The following is an 18,605-nucleotide window of genomic DNA, read 5'->3' on the forward strand; positions in this document are numbered from 1 at the left end:
CCAGTTCAATTCCAAAATGATAGTCATTTTCTACAAATCACAACAGGTTAACCACTGCGCCACCAGGGAAGTCCCTTTAATTCTGTTCTTGCCACTGTGCACAAAGCACCCTATGTTTGGGACAAAAATCACCAACTACTTTTTTTTAAATAAATTTTTATTGATTGATTGATGGCTGCATTGGGTCTTTGTTGCTGCACGTGGGCTTCCTCTAGTTGTGGCGAGCGGGGGCTACTCCTCTTTGTTGTTGTGCGTGGGCTTCTCATTGTGGTGGCTTCTCTTGTTGCGGAGCACGGGTTCTAGGCGCACGGGCTTCAGTAGTTGTGACACGCAGGCTCGGTAGTTGTGGCTCAGAAGCTCTAGAATTCAGGCTCAGTAGTTGTGGTGCACGGGCTTAGTTGATCCACGGCATGTGGGATCTTCCCGGCCCAGGGCTCAAACCCACGTCCCCTGCACTGGCAGGCAGATTCTTAACCACTATGCCACCAGGAAAACCCACCAACTACTTTCAACCCTATGTTATCCTCAATTTACTTATTTCTCTTAACCAATACCCTTCTAGAAAAGGGGGCAATAACTCAATATACAAACTTACTCCCCATTTCTTTCATTTTTCAACCCACTGCATTTAAGCTTCTTTGTCCTCTCCTCCCTTGCTCTACTGATAGTATTTTCACTAAGATTACTAATGACCAAGTTGTAAATCGAATGGCAATAATATATATATATATATATATATATATATATATATATAAAATTTTTTTTTTTTTTTTTTTTTTGTGGTACGCAGGCCTCTCACCGCTGTGGCCTCTCCCGCTGAAGAGCATAGGCTCCAGACGCGCAGGCCCAGCGGTCATGGCTCACGGGCCCAGCCGCTCCGCGGCATGTGGGATCCTCCCGGACTGGGGCACGAACCTGTGTCCCCTGCATCGGCAGGCGGACCCTCAACCACTGCACCACGAGGGAAGCCCAATAATATTTTTTAACTATAAAGATACGTTATTAAAACATTACATGTCACAACTCTTATAGAATTTACTTATTACAAAATTATTATAGAAGAAATCATTAAGAAATATAAAACCATAGGAAATACAATTTCCAATAAAGGTAAGGGTTTAGTGTAGTCAAGTACTGTTCTAATTGCTTCACATGTATTAAATCACTTGATCCTTTTACTTACCCAAGGTCAGTTAGTGGCAGAGCCAAGATTAAAATTCAGTTTGTTCTAGAGCTTATACTTAATCACTATATTATATAGCTTTCTCCAGTTACACAAATAAAACAATAATAATCACTGCAAAAAGATACGGTGTAATTTTATTACTTTCAACATTTCTTTTCGTCACAATGAACAAAACAAAATAAACTAAAATACAACACAGCTTTACAAAAATAAATTTTTATTAAAAGCAGTAGAGTCTGAGCAGGAGACAGTACAAAGAGTGTAAACAATGTAAACATCACTACATTCAGCTCAGCTTGATTGAATGCTGAAAGACAACTCTAAATGCTCTATGTGCCCTTACTAGCAAGATACGTTAGTTCTACTGTACACAGAAAACACACTCTAATTTTGATTGAGAAAAAGTATTTTATCGAAGTCGGTCCCAGCGCCAAATACTGGCATCATCACAAACAGCTATAAGAATGCTGCTATCCCTGCTAAAACTGGTTTGTCGAATAGCAGCACCACATTTATGATGAGTCAGTGTTGTACATCTAGGGAGAAAACATGACAACAGGTTAAATACCATGCATATATAATGCTGTCAGTATCTAACTTAAAACAATGAGTCAGAAAATGAATAGATGTTCCAAGTCATATAGAAAGCACTTGAAAACAGAATACAGTTCACTAAGAGCCCAATCTCAAATTTCATAAAATTTGGGTATATTTTAAATCCAAGAGGTACTATATAACTTATATTAAAAAAAGAGAAATAACTTATTACCAAAGTACTTGGGAAAAACAATCATTATTAGAATAAAAAAGAAATACTTTACAATACTCTGAGAATGTAAATGTTACAAATGATTTGAGGTTGGCATTGCAAGTATCAATTACTTCCTCTATGCTGACATAACACTTTGGAGGAAAAGTCAGAAATTATGAAGAGGAATTTCTAAATACTTACTTGGCTTTATGAGGATCTTCTACTTCTAAATCCCAAACATAAAGTTTGCCAACCTGATTGCCCAATGCAAGCATCTGTATAAACATATTAAAACCAAATCAAATTATTAAAACAAGCTATAAAGATTTCAAACAATCCTACGACATCTTTCTTATTTCAGAAAAACCTCAGCTCCAGCCTATGGCGACGCTCTTGGTTATTTCTTTGCATCTTATATTTCTTATATTGTGTAAATGAGGATAAGAGCAACTAATGCATCACAAAGATGTCTTGAGTAAAATAAGGAGGTTGTTTTGTAAATTTACGAAGAACTTTACAATTTATTTACACAGTTAGCATGTACTCTTTATTCTGCCTTAAAGAACTGTAGTAAAAGCCATAGGAAATTTCCAAAGCTTTCATATAGAAATAAATACCCAAGTAATTTATCACAAAATTCTAACACCAAATTTTGAAAAAATTTTAGATAACTAATATTTTGTCTCTATCTTCCATGTTGGTTTTCTATATAAAAAGATTAACACTCTAATCCAAAACATTAAATCTTAGTAATAGATGTTACGGAAAGTAAACACCTAACTGCCACCATTGACACCTGTCAATTTCATTTATAATAAGCACTGCAGATGGTGTGCAGAGCCACAAGGGTAGAATAAATAACATCAAAGGCCAAAGCAATTAATACAAAAAAATCAAGGTAGATTAAACTTAGAGGTAATAGAATACAGATACACTACAGGGCAAACTAAAACTGCCATGGTTTTAAGTCAAATAATTTCAAAATGTAAAAATATGTTGCTACCTTTTGCCAGAAATCCATAGAAAACCTCATGTACCAAATGTCACACTGGCTGTAATCAAATCGCCCAAGAATAGTCACATTAGACTCACTGGGTTTAATTTTATCTATATCATCTTCCATTTTGCCAGGTTTCCAGCATACAATGGCATTTTCACAAGACTTTAAAAGAGACAGAAATGAGAAAAAAAGAAATGTTAATCAAAGAACTGAATTTTAAACATTAAAAACAAAGCTTTTTCTCTACTATCATTTCAGAACTCACAGCTCTTAGAACCTGGTTATCCATCTACTGAGTCCAGCGATATACATTCATTTATATTTACAGAGTCAGTATCCACACTTACGGACAAGAAGTCTGATTATCAACAGATTTTAACAATACAAAAGCATTACACTGTCTAGAATATTCATTTTTGAAGTCACAATTTCTCTTCCAAACCAAAACAAATTCAGCTTTAGATACTTCAGCATCCAGAGACTTGAAGTATTTTATAGCAAAGGTAAAATTACAAACACTGTATTAGAATACACAGCTCTTCAATATGGCCCCTGCTTACTTCGCTAGTTTCATCTTTCCCCATTCCACTTCTAAACCCCCGTGGTTCCCTTTATATCTGGCTAACTATTAATCCTCCTGTCTGCACTACATGATAGGTGCTCAAGAGATGTCACAGGAAAGCTAATGAATTCACAGAAGGGGCCTTAGAGGTCAGATTATACAGAAGGCAATAAAAGCAGTGGTTCAATATCAAGACACTAATAAGGGGATGGGATTAAAATAGGCTGAGTTACACCTTCCCTATCCTGCAACACTGAACCTTTACATACATTCTATTTAAGCAGCAAGTGGTAAAGAATAGAATGGGAGGAAAAAATGCAAAACAGAGGGCACTATTTATATTCCTGTGTGGTTTGCTTGCTAAGGGATATTTGGCAATGTCTCTGGCTTCTAGTTAATAGAAGCCAGAGATGCTGAACACTTTGCAATGCACAGAACAGCTCCTCCCACAAAAAAGAATTGTCTTACCCAACTTCCACAGGGCCAGGATTGAGAAATCCTGGTGTAGGCGAAGAATGCCTCCTGGAACGTTACAGGACACAGCCTAACAACCACATGTGGTAGCTCTGTGGGGTCACAGGGAGATTAGGGAGTGGACAGTATGCTTTTTTTCTTCTCTGCCCTTTTTGGATTATATAAAATCCCAGGGATATGGATCTGTTACACAAGTTCTTCATTGTAAAGTATCTTAGAGATCACCTAGGCTGATGACTCTTAACTAAGTACACAAATGGATTGATATAGATTGTACAGCTTTCTTTAAATACTCATCTTGACCCCAACCCTACTGAATCACAAACTCTGAGAGGGGAGGCCAAAGCAGCAGAATTGTAAAATACTTCTTCAAGTGCTTCTTACTGACTGTATTGGTAAAGGATCCTTAATCCATAGAGTTCCCTCATGGCGAACTAAATAATCTCACTGATGGATGGCTGTACTAGAAAATCATCTAGAGAGTTTTTAAACATTACAAATTCCCAGGTCCTTATGCCAGATTTAGAATATCTGGGGATGAAGCCTAGGAATCTATTTTTACAATGTCCTCCCAATAGTTCTGATGTGGAGCCAGATTTGAGACCACCAATATTCAGTTCAGCTTCCCACCTAAAATGCAGAAATTCTTTCCTATCATCTGATTAAGTTCTAAGAGCAGAAATTTTAGAGCTGCTCCTTTTTTAATTCTGCTTCCAAAACAGATGAAGTAGAGGTACTTTTTCCTATTTATCTCGTTAAGTACAGCTTAAAAGTCTGAAGGCTAGGGAGGAGGCAGACTGGTTAGGGGCCCTGGGACATGAAGAACATTGAGTTGCTTGGTTTTCTTTTGCCTCTTTATGTATCCCAGACTGGATGCTAGAGAAGGTAGCAACTCAACAAAGCTAACAAGTGAAGACAAAAAAAAAAAAAAAAAAAAAAAAGCCCCAACAAAAGCCTACTCTCTGCAAAGGACCAGCAAAGTGGCAACCTAGCATGAGAGAAAATTTTTAGGTAAACCCTTAATATCACAGAAAAAACAGTGGACCCATCCACAAATGTGGACCAGCAAAGTCCCAGTGGGGTCCCTTCTCAGGTGATAACTGAACACTTCAAGTATGTAACACCCTGACTCCTCCCTACCCCTCATGGTAATGAGGTGACTCTCCTCTTCACCTTCTGCCTGGGGTGGTATTAGAGGAAGCCTAGCAGAGAGTCAGAATGTTCACAACCACCCACCACTCTCAGTGTCAGTGGAGACACTCGGGGAGCAGTACTGAGGCCTCCCAACCCCTCTTGCTAGGGTGCTATCACCTGAGGCCCAGTGAAAAGCCTGAACTCCCACCCCAGTAGTAAAGAGACAAAATCACCAAGTCAACCAAGTGGGGAACCTGAACTTCCCTTGCCACCTGCCAATAATGAAGCAGCACTCCCCTTCCCCAGCTGAAAATTTATCAAAGGAAGCCTGCTTAAATATCAGTAAGATCCAGAGTTTTGTAACAGTAACCAAAATACCGATATCTTAATCAAAATTCACTTGTCATACCAAGAAATGTAAAAATCTCAACTTTAATGAGAAAAGATTATCAAGAGATACCAACACTGAGATGACATAGATGTTAGAACTATCTGACAAGGATTTTAAAGCAGCTACCATAAAAATGCTTCAATGAGAAATTACAAACACATTTAAAACAATAAAAAAAGTCTCAGCAAAGAAATAAAAGATAAGAATCACATGTAAATTTTAGAACTAAAAAAACTATAGCTAAAATAAAAAACAACTGAAGGACTCACCAGCAAAAAAAGAGAGATGAAAGAGTCAGTAAATTTAAAGTTAGAACATAGAAATTACCCAATTTGAACGAAAGAAAACAGACTTATTAAATAACAGAGTCTCAGGAACCAAACAAAAAACAATATTCACATCATCAGAGTTCCGAAAGGAGAGGGGGAAGAAAGTGGGGCTAAATAAGAATTTGAATAATGGCTGAAAAGTTCCCAATTTTGGGACAAATTATGTCCCCAAAGACAAACCTACTAGATTTGAGATGGTGAGTGAACGCCAAAAAAGATAAACTCAAAGAAATCAATATCAGGCATATCGCATTCAAACTTCTGAAAACTAAAGACGAAGAAAAAAAAATCCCGAAAGCAGTTAAGACAGAAAGAACACCTTACCTATAGGAAAAAGAAAACAATTCAATGATGGCAGATGTCTCATTACAAATGACAGAGACCAGAAAGAGGGGGAACAACATTTTTCAAATGTTTAAAGAAAAGAACCATCAACACAAAATCCTATATTCAGTGAATATATGCTTCAGGAATGAAGGGGAAATGAGGACATCCTCAGACTAAGAAAAACTAAAAGAATTTGTCACCATTCTAAAAGAATGGCTACAGGAAGTTTGATGAACAGAAAGGAAATGATATAAGAAGGAATCTTGGAATATCAGAAAGGAGGAATGAACAACAGAAAAAGCATAATGAGTAAACACAACATTCTTCTTCTTCTTGAGTTTTAAAATTCTGTTTGGCAGTTGAAGCAAAAAATTGTAATACTCTTTGATGAAGTTCTCAATTGTAAAGGGAATATTTGAGACAATTATAAGTGGAGGAGAAAGAGAGAGGTAAGCTTCCTATACTTCACTTGAAGTGGTAAAATGTTGATATACTGACTGATCACATATATATCATATACATATATATATATATACAGTAACACCCAGAGCAAATGCCAAAAAAGCTACACAAAGAAATATACTCAGAAGTAGTATAGATACATCAAATTGGAATTCTAAAATATGTGCACATAGGCGAAAAAACCCAGAGAAATGAAAAGAATGAAAAAAATTAAATAGTAAACTTAATGTAATAATTGGTAAGTTAAGGCTCAAATATAAATGGTCTGAATATACTAGCTAAAAGACACTTTGGCAAAGTGAATTAAAAAAATATGACCCAACTATATGCTATCTTTAAGAAACTCACTTCGGGGCTTCCCTGGTGGCGCAGTGGTTGAGAGTCCGCCTGCCGATCCAGGGGACACGGGTTTGTGACCCGGTCCGGGAGGATCCCACATGCTGTGGAGCGGCTGGGCCTGTGAGCCATGGCTGCTGAGCCTGAGCGTCCAGAGCCTGTGCTCCGCAACGGGAGAGGCCACAACAGTGAGAGGCCCGTGTACCGCAAAAAAAAAAAAGAAACTCACTTCAGGTATAACAATACAGGTAGATTAAAGGTAAAAGGTTTGAAAAAGATGGGACTTGCCTGGTGGTGCAGTGGTTAAGAATCCACCTGCCAATGCAGAGAACACAGGTTCGAGCCCTGGTCCGGGAAGATCCCACATGCTGCAGAGCAACTAAGCCCGTGCGCCACAACTACTGAGCCCGCACTCTAGAACCCGTAAGCCACAACTACTGAGCCCATGTGCCACAACTACTGAAGCCCATACACCCTAGAGCCCATGCTCTGCAACAAGAGAAGCCACTGCAATGAGAAGCCCGCGCACTGCAATGAAGAGTAACCCCCACTTGCTGCAACTAGAAAAAGCCCAGGCACAGCAACCAAGACCAGAGGCAGTCAAAAATAAATAAACAACAACAACAAAAGAGGTTTGAAAAAGATATACCATTAATTAAAGGAAAGCAGGAATGGCTCTACTACTGTAAGACAAAGGATCCATCAAAGCAAAAACTTTACCAGAGACAGAGATGGACCTTACATAATGATAAGAGGGTCAAGCTACCAAGACAAAGCAATACCAAATGTGTATACACCAACCAACAGAGCTGCAAAATGTAACAGAACTAAAAGGAGAAAGGGAAAAAGCCACAATTATAGTTGAAGACTTCAACACTTATTTCTCAATAATTTATTAATTATTAGATAGAATAGTGGACAGAAAATCAACAAAGACATAGAAGAATTCAACCACACTGTCAACTGACAGGATCTAACTGACATTTATAGAACACTCCACTGAACAGCAGAATATACATTCTTTTCAAGCTCCCATGGAACACACCCAAAACAGGGTCATAAAACAAATCTCAAAAAATTTAAAAGAATCAAAATCATAAAGAGTATATTCTGACCAAAATGGAATCAAACTAGAATCAATACGAGAACGACAACAAGAAAATTTCCTAGCACCTAGAAACTACACAACACACTTCATATCAAAATTTTTGTGAGATGAAGCTAAAGCAGTGCTGACAGGGAAATTTATAGCACTAAATGCTTGCATCAGAAAAGTCTCAACTAAATAATCTAAGCTCCCGTCGTAAAAATAGAAGAACAAAAACAACTCACGGCAAAATAAAGGAAAGAAGGAAGACAGGAGATGACAGAAGAAAATTTGACAAACCCTTAAAAAGACTGAGAGAAGAGAAGATATAAATTACTAACTTCAGGAATGAAACAGGGGCTATCACTAGAGACCTTGCAGATATCAAAAGGATAATAAGGGAATACTACAAACAACTCTCCACACATAAATTTTATACTAGATGGAATGGATCAACTCCTCAAATAGCACAAACTACCACAATTCACTCAATATGAAACAGTTCATTCGAATAACCTTTTCACTTTTAAGGAAACTGAGTGTTTAATTTTTAAACTCCTCCTCAAAAATTTCTAGGCCTAGGGGACAGTATTATTGATACCAAAACCAGACAAAGGCAATATAAATAAGAAAACTTCAGACCAATATCATATCTCATTAATACATATAAAATCTTTAACAAAATATTATCAAATAGAATTCAGTAACATATAAAAAGAATTATACAGCAAGACCAAGTAAGCTTATTCCAGTGATACAATATTCAGAAACAATCAGTGCAATCCACTGCATTAACAGGCTAAAAAAGAAAAACCAGTGATCATATCAGTTGATGCAGAAGAAGCATTTGACAAAATTTAACACCCATTCATGATAAAACTCTGAAAAAATTAGGCAGAAGGAAAGCTCTCAACTTGATAAAGAACGTCTACAAAATTGTGAAAGACTGAATTTTTTTCCCCTTTAACATCAGAAACAAGCCTAGGATGTCTGCTCTTAACACAGCTATTCAACACAGGACTAGCAGCTTACCAGTGAAATAAGACAAGAAAAGGAAATTAAGAAAAATACAGTTCAGAAAGGAAGATATAAAAACTGTCCTTATTTGCAAATGAAATTATGATCTATGTAGAAAATCCCATGTAATTAACCAAAAACAAACAAAAACCTTCCTGAACTATAAGTAGTTCAAACAGATTGAAGGATTCAAGATTAATACACAAAAATCAATTTATTTCTATCTACTAGCAATGAACACAAAGAAATGGAAATCAGAAATACCATTTATTACAGTTACTCTAAATGGAGAGACATACCATAGTCAAGGACCAGAAGACTAAGCAGAGTAAAGATATTAATTCCCCACCAAACTGATATACAGGTTTAACACAATTCCAATCAAAATCTCCCCGCCCCCCAAAAAAAAGCCCAGCGAGATTTTTAGTAAATGTAGACAAGATTATCTAAAATTTATAGGGAAAGACAAAGCAACTAGAATAGCTAAAATAATATTGAAAAAGAATAAAGTGGAAGAAATCACTCTACCAACTCCAAGACTAATTATAAAGCTAGAGTAACTGAGCCTGTGTATGTAGTACTGGTAGAGGGAACAGAATAGAAAAACTAGAATCAGCCTCATACAAGTATGGCCAAACAATTTTGAAAAAAGTACAAAAGCAATTCAAAGGAGGAAAGATAGGCTTTCAACAAATGGAGCTGGAACAACTGGATAACTATAGGCAAAAAATGAACTTTCTACCTAAACCTCATATAAAAATTAACTTAAAATGGACCATTAAATTTAACATAAACCATTACAATACTTTTTGAAGGAAACACAGGAGAAAATCTTTAGGACCTAGGGCTCAGTGAAGAGCGTTTAAACACAATATCAAAAGCATGATCCATAAAATAATAATTTTTTTCAAAAATCAATAAATTAATTGAACTTTATCAAAATTAAAAACATTTGTAAAAGACCCTGTTAAGAGGATGAAAAGACAAGCTACAGACTGGAAGAAAATATTTGCAAACTATTTATCTGACATAGGATTTATATTTAGAATATATGAAGAACTCTCAAAACTCAACACAGTAAAAAACAAAACAAAACAAAAACCAATCCAATCAGAAAATGAGAAGATATGAAGAGACATCATTGAAAGGATATATGGATGGTAAATAAGCACATGAAAAAGATGTTCAACACCACTAACCATCAGGGAAATGCAAATTAAGACCACGATGATGTATCACTACACACCTATCAGAACAGCTAAAATAAAAAATAGTGACAATACCAAATGCCGGCGAAGATTCGAAGACACTGGATCTTTCATACATTGCTGGTGGGAATGTAAAATGGCACGGCCACTCTGGAAAATAGTTTGGCAGGTTCTTAAAAAACTAAACGAACTTAACCATGACCTAGCAATTGCTCTTCTAGGCATTTATCCTAGAGAAGTGAAAACTTAAGTAAGTCCACACAAAAACCTATACACGATTGTTCAATAGCAGCTTTATTTGTAATAGGCCCAAACTAGAAAGGATCAAAATGTCCTACAATAGATGCATAAGGTTAAATAAACTGTGGTACACCCATTCCATGGGATACTACTCAGCAGTAAAAAGGGAGACCTATTGATACACACAACAACTTGGATGGCATTACACTGAGTGAAAAAAAAAATCTTAAAAGGTCCCATACCATAACATTCTTGAAATGACAAAATCACATGTGATAAAATGACATAGAACTACACACGCACATTGTACAATGTCAATTTCCTGGATTTGATATTGTATTATAGCTATGTAAGATGTAATAACCAATGGAGGAAATTGGGTGAAGGGCAATATGGGACCTCTCTGAACTGTCTTTGAAACTTCCTGTGAATCTAATTTCAAGATCAAAAGTTAAAAAATAGAAAGGTAAAACTATACCCTCATGGCCAAGGAAAAAATAAATCAGGCTCTGCCCAAGAAAATGTGAAATGCCCTGAAACCTGTATCAAGAAAAGAAACTAGATAGCAGTTTCTCCAAATATGACAATCCTAAATGTTCAGATGACATCACCACCAACTTCTCTAAATTATCAGTAAAAAATATATATATAAACATATGTATCAACATACTAGAGCAGGGGTTGGCAAACTACATCCCATGAACCAACTCCATCCATCTGTTTTTGTACATGTAAGTTTACTGAAATGAACACAAACATTAAAAACAACAACAACAAAAAACAACCACACTACTGGCTTTAGATATTGGTTATTTTACAATAACACTGGATATCAGAGAACAGTATCAACTTGCAAGGTAACATTTTTCATCTTATTGGAACACAAATTATAATTCATCAGGATGTTTTATGCCTAAAACAAATTTCCAAATCTTTCAAAGTTATCTTAAGACTTAAAAAAAAAAAAAAAGCAATTTCCCATCTGTTATCCAATTTACCAACTGCATAAAAAACTGTGCTCCCTGCAAAGTTCCAACTCACACAAACAATGGAAATACAGCTTAACAGCAGTTACCATACCTTGGAAAGTATCAAATCACCTAACCATCGCACACAATCGACATAATTTCTATGTATGTCTCTGGTAGAAAAGTCAGGAAAATGAATTTTCTGAGAAATAAATGGCCTGAAATGGAAATATCAAAAGTTAAGAGAAAAACGTGTAGCAAAAGCTCACTAATTTTCCTTTTTGGATTTATAAAACTTTGAAAAATAAAATATATGAATACTAATTCTTCTGTGTTTCTACAAAACTAAATACCTTCTTATCTGTTTACTCAGAGCTAAAATCTCATTTCATTTTTGTTTCTACATTTACTCCATTATTACCTCTCAACTGAATTTTGTATTCATCCTATGAAATTTCATTTATAAAAATTGCAGCTTCCTGCCTTACTACATATAGGCCAAAATTAATCACTTCAATTCTGGCTATCTAACCAATAACCAAAGACACTTGATTACAGAGCTGAAAATTTCTCATAGAAAATACTAAGCTACCTACTCAATCCTTTAAAATTAAGCATTAATGGTCTATGAAAGTAAACACATCTAGATTATTTCAAAAGATAATTATCTTTTAGGAACAATGACATCATTTCAAAGTCTGCTAAAGGTAAAGTTAGGTGAGAATCCTTCCTAGAACAATTTCTGAAGATGATATCTGACAACAATTTGACATTTATTAGTTAGAACTTCTCCTGTATTTAGAAAAGTAAAATATGGCACAACTTTTCCTTAAAGATATTTGTGAGAAGACCATAAACTAGAGAAGTTGCTACCAATTCTGAAGTTAATTAAATGTATACCTAATATTTCTAATCTAGTAAGTGATTCAGTTTTATTTATTTATTTTTATTTTATTTTTGGCTGCATTGGGTCTTCGCTGCTGTACGCGGGCTCTTCTCTGGTTGCGATGAGCAGAGGCTACTCTTCATTGCAGTGCATGGGCTTTTTTGTGGTGGCTCCTTTTGTTGCGGAGCACGGGCTCTAGGTGTGTGGGCGTCAGGCATTGTGGCACACGGGCTCAGTAGTTGTGGCTCGTGGGCTCTAGAGTGCAGGCTCAGCTGTTGTGGCTCACGGGCTTACTTGCTCCTCGGCATGTGGGATCCTCCCGGACCAGTTCTCAAACCCGTGTCCCCTGCATTGGCAGGCAGATTCTCAACCACTGCGCCACCAGGGAAGCCCCTGATTCAGTTTTTAAACTGAAGTAACTGCAGAAGTATCATATACCATGAATTAGTTGTGTCTTGGGCAACTCACATGTCCTCTCTTTGCTTTTCCCTCATATGTAAAAAGGATGTTGGGCTGAATCATTTCAAATACTCTTTCCAATTCAAATTCTAGGATCTTTTCTTTTCTTTTTTTCTTTTTTTTTTTTTTGCGGTTTGCAGGATCTCAGTTCCTCAACCAGGGATTGAACCTAGGCCACGACAGTGAAAGCCTGGAATCCTAACCACCAGGCCACCAGGGAACTCCTGGATTTTTTCTTTATTAAAACATTAAAATGCTATTAATGATCTGATATAAATTCTTTACTGCTAAAATTTTATTAATTACTTTTCAGCCAAATATGTATTATAATCTACGGTTAAACCTCTCTCAAGAAGACCAGCATAATTCACTGTTATTTTCTGTAAGCTGTAAAGTATAACTTCTATTTATTTCAGAGCTCTAGAAAATATAAAAACATAAACTGAATATTATACTAAGCCCTGGCGTTTTAAAATAAAAATCGAAAGTCATACTAATTCTTAGAGGCTTGAGATCTGATGCATGTCTATTAAAATATTTACTGTTAATTACAAATTCAACTACCAATCTATTAATAATCTGGCTTGATAACCAGAAAATTAACTCTGCTAAAATGAAAAGTGCAAACAAAGTTAACATTTACAAACATATGATAGTCACAGTGAAAGTGTTAATAATAGCTTGATAAGATTCTGAAAAAGATAGTAAATGAATTAAGAGTTGAGGTTTTTCAAAAATATACTAAGAAAACTGCCAAGTTTCCACAGCTAGTCCCTCCCCTTGGTTCAAAGCTCCTGCTTTTGAATTTTCTCCATTTAATGAAGTGAGTATCACTTAAAGGAAAGCATTATTTTATCATGAATTAAAGCTAAGAACCCCATTTAAAATTATGATTTACTTCTTCTGTTTATACAATCATCTTCCACAGATGTGTGAGTTTTCAAATAATTTATTTTCTTAGAAACATAATCAATATAATAGTTTCAAGGCATATGAAATTTAAGGACTGAAAATAAAGCTCTTTCATTATTAGTGAAAAATAAAATTATTATTTACTGTCTTGAATTAGAACTTACAGTATTGACAAGCAGTGCTAATAACATTAGCACATGCATACCTAAATAAAAATAAGTGAAATGTGCTACTAAATTAAGATAAAAATACAACTGAAAGGGATTTTGAAAAATAAGCCACAAACATATAGACAAAAATAAAGGCCTTCCATTTAAAATCAGTGAATTTTATGGCATGTAAGTTATACCTTAAAGTTATTAAAAGGGGATTCTAAAATCAGTGTTGGAGACTTATACAATAATTTTGGAAAGAGTGAAACGCTATTCAACAGCATGAGACAGCAAATTGTTTTAAGCACTACAACTGTTACCTGTTAGTTTTATTTGGATTATAATCATAAGATTCCTTAATTGCATTCATCATTCTCTTTGAATTGATCCTCCAAAGTTTAAGAGAGTGATCCATACCACAGGACATTATTTTTTCACCCAAAAGATCATAATCCTGTATGTAAAACAGAAAAGCTTAAATTAAATATATAAATTATTTCCCCAAATTATGCTATCTAATTTTCATCTGATGTCCAGTATTGTGAAAATTGTATTTCAAACCACCATATTAACATTTTGGGTTTCATATATGTAGGCCATAAGCCACAAAGTTTTTACTGCTTTTGAGATTTATTTTAACTGATGTGTCACCACCACAGTATATGAGCTTATACAATACGGAAGGCAAAAAAGTAAACTGAATTTAATTTTATCTATTCAATTATCTTTATTCAAATATTTCCTTTGCTTGATTTTGAAGGTGAATCGAATGATGAGGTAAAACAATTATTCTATGACACAAAAACCTAAATGGTTATGTTACTTTTCTTTGTCTAACCCTGATCAAGCAATGAAACTGACATCTGTATGTGAAATTATGAGTCCTTAAACAATTGAAATTTTACTTTATTTGTACACCTAAGTCACAAGACTTCAGGTACCTTGGTTTTAGAGTTCACTTTTTAAAAGAATAAAGGAAAAAATGTCTAAAAAAGGAAATACCATATTTAAACTTTTTCATTTGCTGTTTACTAATTTTTACTAAGCTCCTAACAGATCATCCATTATAACCTTATTCCACCTCATTACATAGATGAGACACTGAGGCACAGAGATGATATTTAATTTAGCACATGGTACATACATGTGTTAAGGAAAATCTCACACATCAATCCTTCTAGCAGTGAACTCCTATTGTTACAGAGAAGAGATACAGACTCCTGCTCTCATTTAGAGAAATAACAGTAGAGAGTTCTATTTAAGGAGAGTATTTTCCTCACTAAACTAGATATTCTGTTAATCCAACCTTTAAATTAATCATGAACATTGTTTTACACTGCCTGAGAACTTTAGGTTTGGTGTTTATTGAATCCACAAGTCTTGTAGCTGCTCTTTTCCTAATAACCTCACTGTCAACAGCAGCAAGACACCCTTAGAGCCAGGAGCTCTCATTAGTCTTTAACGAAGGACAGTAGTCTTTTCACACACAGAACCAGGTGGAGATTGCTATTGCAACTTCTAGAAAATCCAAGTTGCAAGTTCTAGAAAATCCTTTAAGGTAGGTATAATTCTCACAAAAGTATACAAACCCTAACTACAGGAATAGTTAGTACCTCCAATTAAAATGTCACATGCTTCAAAATATGGTGCCCCTTTAAATAGTTTAAAAAAAAAGAAGAAAAGAAATGAGCTATAAGACTACTAAATAAGTAAGCTCTACACAAAACACAAGTAAATCTGAAATAACATAAAAATCTGAAACTTGACTAAAAACATTTATATCATTACAATAGATCAATAGATTATAATACATAAGTATAAAGATAACACCATGCCATCAAAGGGAAGAGTTATCTAAAACTCAGTGTGAACAACACTTCCTAGAAATGAGTAACTTATATTTCAACTTCAAATAAAAGATGAAAAAGTTTCTTAATTGCCAAGTAGGTTAACCTTTTCCTTTAATAACTGAGAAACAACAAATGTTAACTTGGTGATTTTAGATTAAAAAAGGAAAAGAACAAGTTCATAGTATGCGTTCATGAGAATCCAGGCACTGAGTACAGATAAAACACAAAGAGCCTTTTTGCTTTACTTCTTCATCTGTAAGTTAAAACCTTCTCTGTCACAAGTAAATGAAATAACTGTCTGCCAGACTAGGTGAAACAAACCACATGCTTTCTTATAAGGAAAGAGTTCTATGGGTATTGTTCACAGCTTTGTACACCTGAAGGTCACTGCCCTGTAGCTTTCAACTTACAGCACTTAGAACTTCATCTCTGTGCCCTTCTACACCTCCAAATATTGCCACCAGAGTGTCCGTTTGGATATTCCATAATCGTAAAGCATGATCTAGTACAGACATAAAAAAATTAATATGAACTTTTATCATTCATTTACTGTGGACTTTCAAAAGCTCTTTAAAGAAGAAAAAGCTACCAAAGTTTGGACTAAGCTTACTCACAGTAAAGATTAATAAGGAATCCATACCATATAGGAACTTAAAATATTTATATCACCTGTAGATTTAACTAGGTATGAGCTCATACTTTCAAGATAAGAAAGAAATATTCCTCTGGTCCTAAATTTGATTATTGCATATGCCATAGAACAAGGTACTAGCTTTTCTCTCTACCATATCCACATTTACAAACTGAAGAGGACAAATTATAAGATTTCTATAGTAAATCCCAAAATAGGATTGAAACATTCATAGTGACATAATTTTAGAGTATTATAGACCTTACTAACATGCTATTAACTGTAATTTGAGCAATCTAATTTTCCACTAAACATCAGCAACAAAATAGAAAGCAATACTCATAAATATATCTTGAAATATAGCAATGTCCATACTGCACATGAATATTGACATATTACATAGGTAACACTAAGAGGCAGTAATATATTGTGTTAGTAGTGGAAATTAACATTGCTACAAAAATGATTTCTTGATTCCAATTTGTGTCCAAGTTTTTGTGCAGACATATTTTCATTTCTCTTGAAGACATACACACCTAGGAGTGGTAATTCTATGTTCAACATTTTTGGACTGCCAGACTGTTTTCCAATGTCCTTACATTTTACATTCCCACCAGCAATGGATGAGGGGGGTTCCAATTTCTCCATAACCTAATCAACATATTTTATTGTCTTTTTGATTATAGTCATCCTAGTAGGCATGAAGTGGTATTTTTTTTATTAACATCTTTATTGGAGTATAATTGCTTTTCAGTGTTGTGTTAGTTTTTGCTATAAAACAAAGTGAATCAGCTATATGCATACGTATGGCCCCATATCCCCTTCCTCTTGCGTCTCCCTCCCACCCTCCTTATCCCACCCCTCTAGGTGGTCGCAAAGCACCGAGCTGATCTCCCTGTGCCTTGCAGCTGCTTCCCACGAGCTATCTATTTTACATTTGGCAGTGTACATATGTCAGTGCTACTCTCCCACTTCATCCCAGCTTACTCTTCCCCCTCCCCGTGTCCTCAAGTCCATTCTCTATATCTGTTTCTTTATTCCTGTCCTGCTCTAGGTTCATCAGAACCATTTTTTTTTTTTAGATTCCATATATATGTGTTAGCATACGGTATGTTGTTCTCTTTCTGACTTACCTCACTTTGTATGACAGACTCTAGGTCCATCCACCTCACTACAAATAACTCAATTTCTTTCTTTTTATGGCTGAGTAATATTCCATTGTATATATGTGCCACATCTTCTTTATCCATTCATCTGTCGATGGACACTTAGGTTGCTTCCATGTCCTGGCTATTGTAAACAGTGTTGCAATGAACATTGTGGTACATGACTCTTTTTGAATTATGGTTTTCTCAGGGTATATGCCCAGTACTGGGATTGCTGGCTCATATGGTAGTTCTATTTTTAGTTTTTTAGGAAATCTCCATACTGTTCTCCAGAGTGGCTGTATCAATTTACATTCGCACCAACAGTGCAAGAGGGTTCCCTTTTCTCCACACCCTCTCCAGCATTTATTGTTTGTAGACTTTTTGATGATGGCCATACTGACCGGTTTGAGGTGATACCTCATTGTAGTTTTGACTTGCATTTCTCTAATGATTAGCGATGTTGAGCATCCTTTCATGTGTTTGTTGGCAATCTGTATATCTTCTTTGGAGAAATGTCTATTTAGGTCTTCTGCCCACTTTTGGATTGGGTTGTTTTTTTTTGATATTGAGCTGCATGAGCTGCTTGGATATTCTGGAGATTAATCCTTTGTAAGTTACTTCATTTGCAAATATTTTCTCCCATTCTAAGGGCTGTCTTTTCGTCTTATGGCTTCCTTTGCTGTGCAAAAGCTTCTGTTTCATTTGGTCCCATTTATTTATTTTTGTTTTTATTTCCATTTCGCTAGGAGGTGGGTCAAAAAGGATCTTGCTGTGATTTACGTCATAGTGTTCTGCCTGTTTTCCTCTAAGAGTTTTATAGTGTCTGGCCTTACATTTAGGTCTTTAATCCATTTTGAGTTTATTTTTGTGTATGGTGTTAGGCAGTGTTCTAACTTCATTCTTTTACATGTAGCTGCCCAGTTTTCCCAGCACCACTTATTGAAGAGGCTGTCTTTTCCCCATTGTATGTTCTTGCCTCCTTTATCAAAGATAAAGTAACCATAGGTGCGTGGGTTTATCTCTGGGCTTTCTATCCTGTTCCATTGATCTATATTTCTGTTTTTGTGCCAGTACCATACTGTCTTGATTACTGTG

The 18,605-nt window shown here is 35.5% G+C and overlaps 1 protein-coding gene across 2 annotated transcripts in view; it reads right to left on the reverse strand.

The window, feature by feature from the left end:
• Positions 1–1,174: 1,174 nt before the first annotated feature.
• Positions 1,175–18,605, reverse strand: part of EED (embryonic ectoderm development) — a 33,457-nt gene continuing 16,026 nt past the window's right edge. The window contains exons 7-13 of one of the 2 annotated variants that reach the window (XM_082844518.1): positions 16,142–16,233; positions 14,202–14,335; positions 11,585–11,690; positions 10,340–10,414; positions 2,941–3,099; positions 2,139–2,212; positions 1,175–1,722 (exon numbers count right to left, since the gene is read on the reverse strand). In XM_082844518.1, coding sequence (XP_082700644.1) covers positions 1,596–1,722; positions 2,139–2,212; positions 2,941–3,099; positions 10,340–10,414; positions 11,585–11,690; positions 14,202–14,335; positions 16,142–16,233 — 767 coding nt within the window. In that variant the 3' untranslated portion in view covers positions 1,175–1,595. The remainder of the gene's footprint in view (positions 1,723–2,138; positions 2,213–2,940; positions 3,100–10,339; positions 10,415–11,584; positions 11,691–14,201; positions 14,336–16,141; positions 16,234–18,605) is intronic. The other variant, XM_082844517.1, reaches the window with a different exon arrangement.

Source organism: Leucopleurus acutus (assembly GCF_964270905.1).
Source record: "Leucopleurus acutus genome assembly, chromosome: 8".
Taxonomy (NCBI): domain Eukaryota; kingdom Metazoa; phylum Chordata; class Mammalia; order Artiodactyla; family Delphinidae; genus Leucopleurus; species Leucopleurus acutus.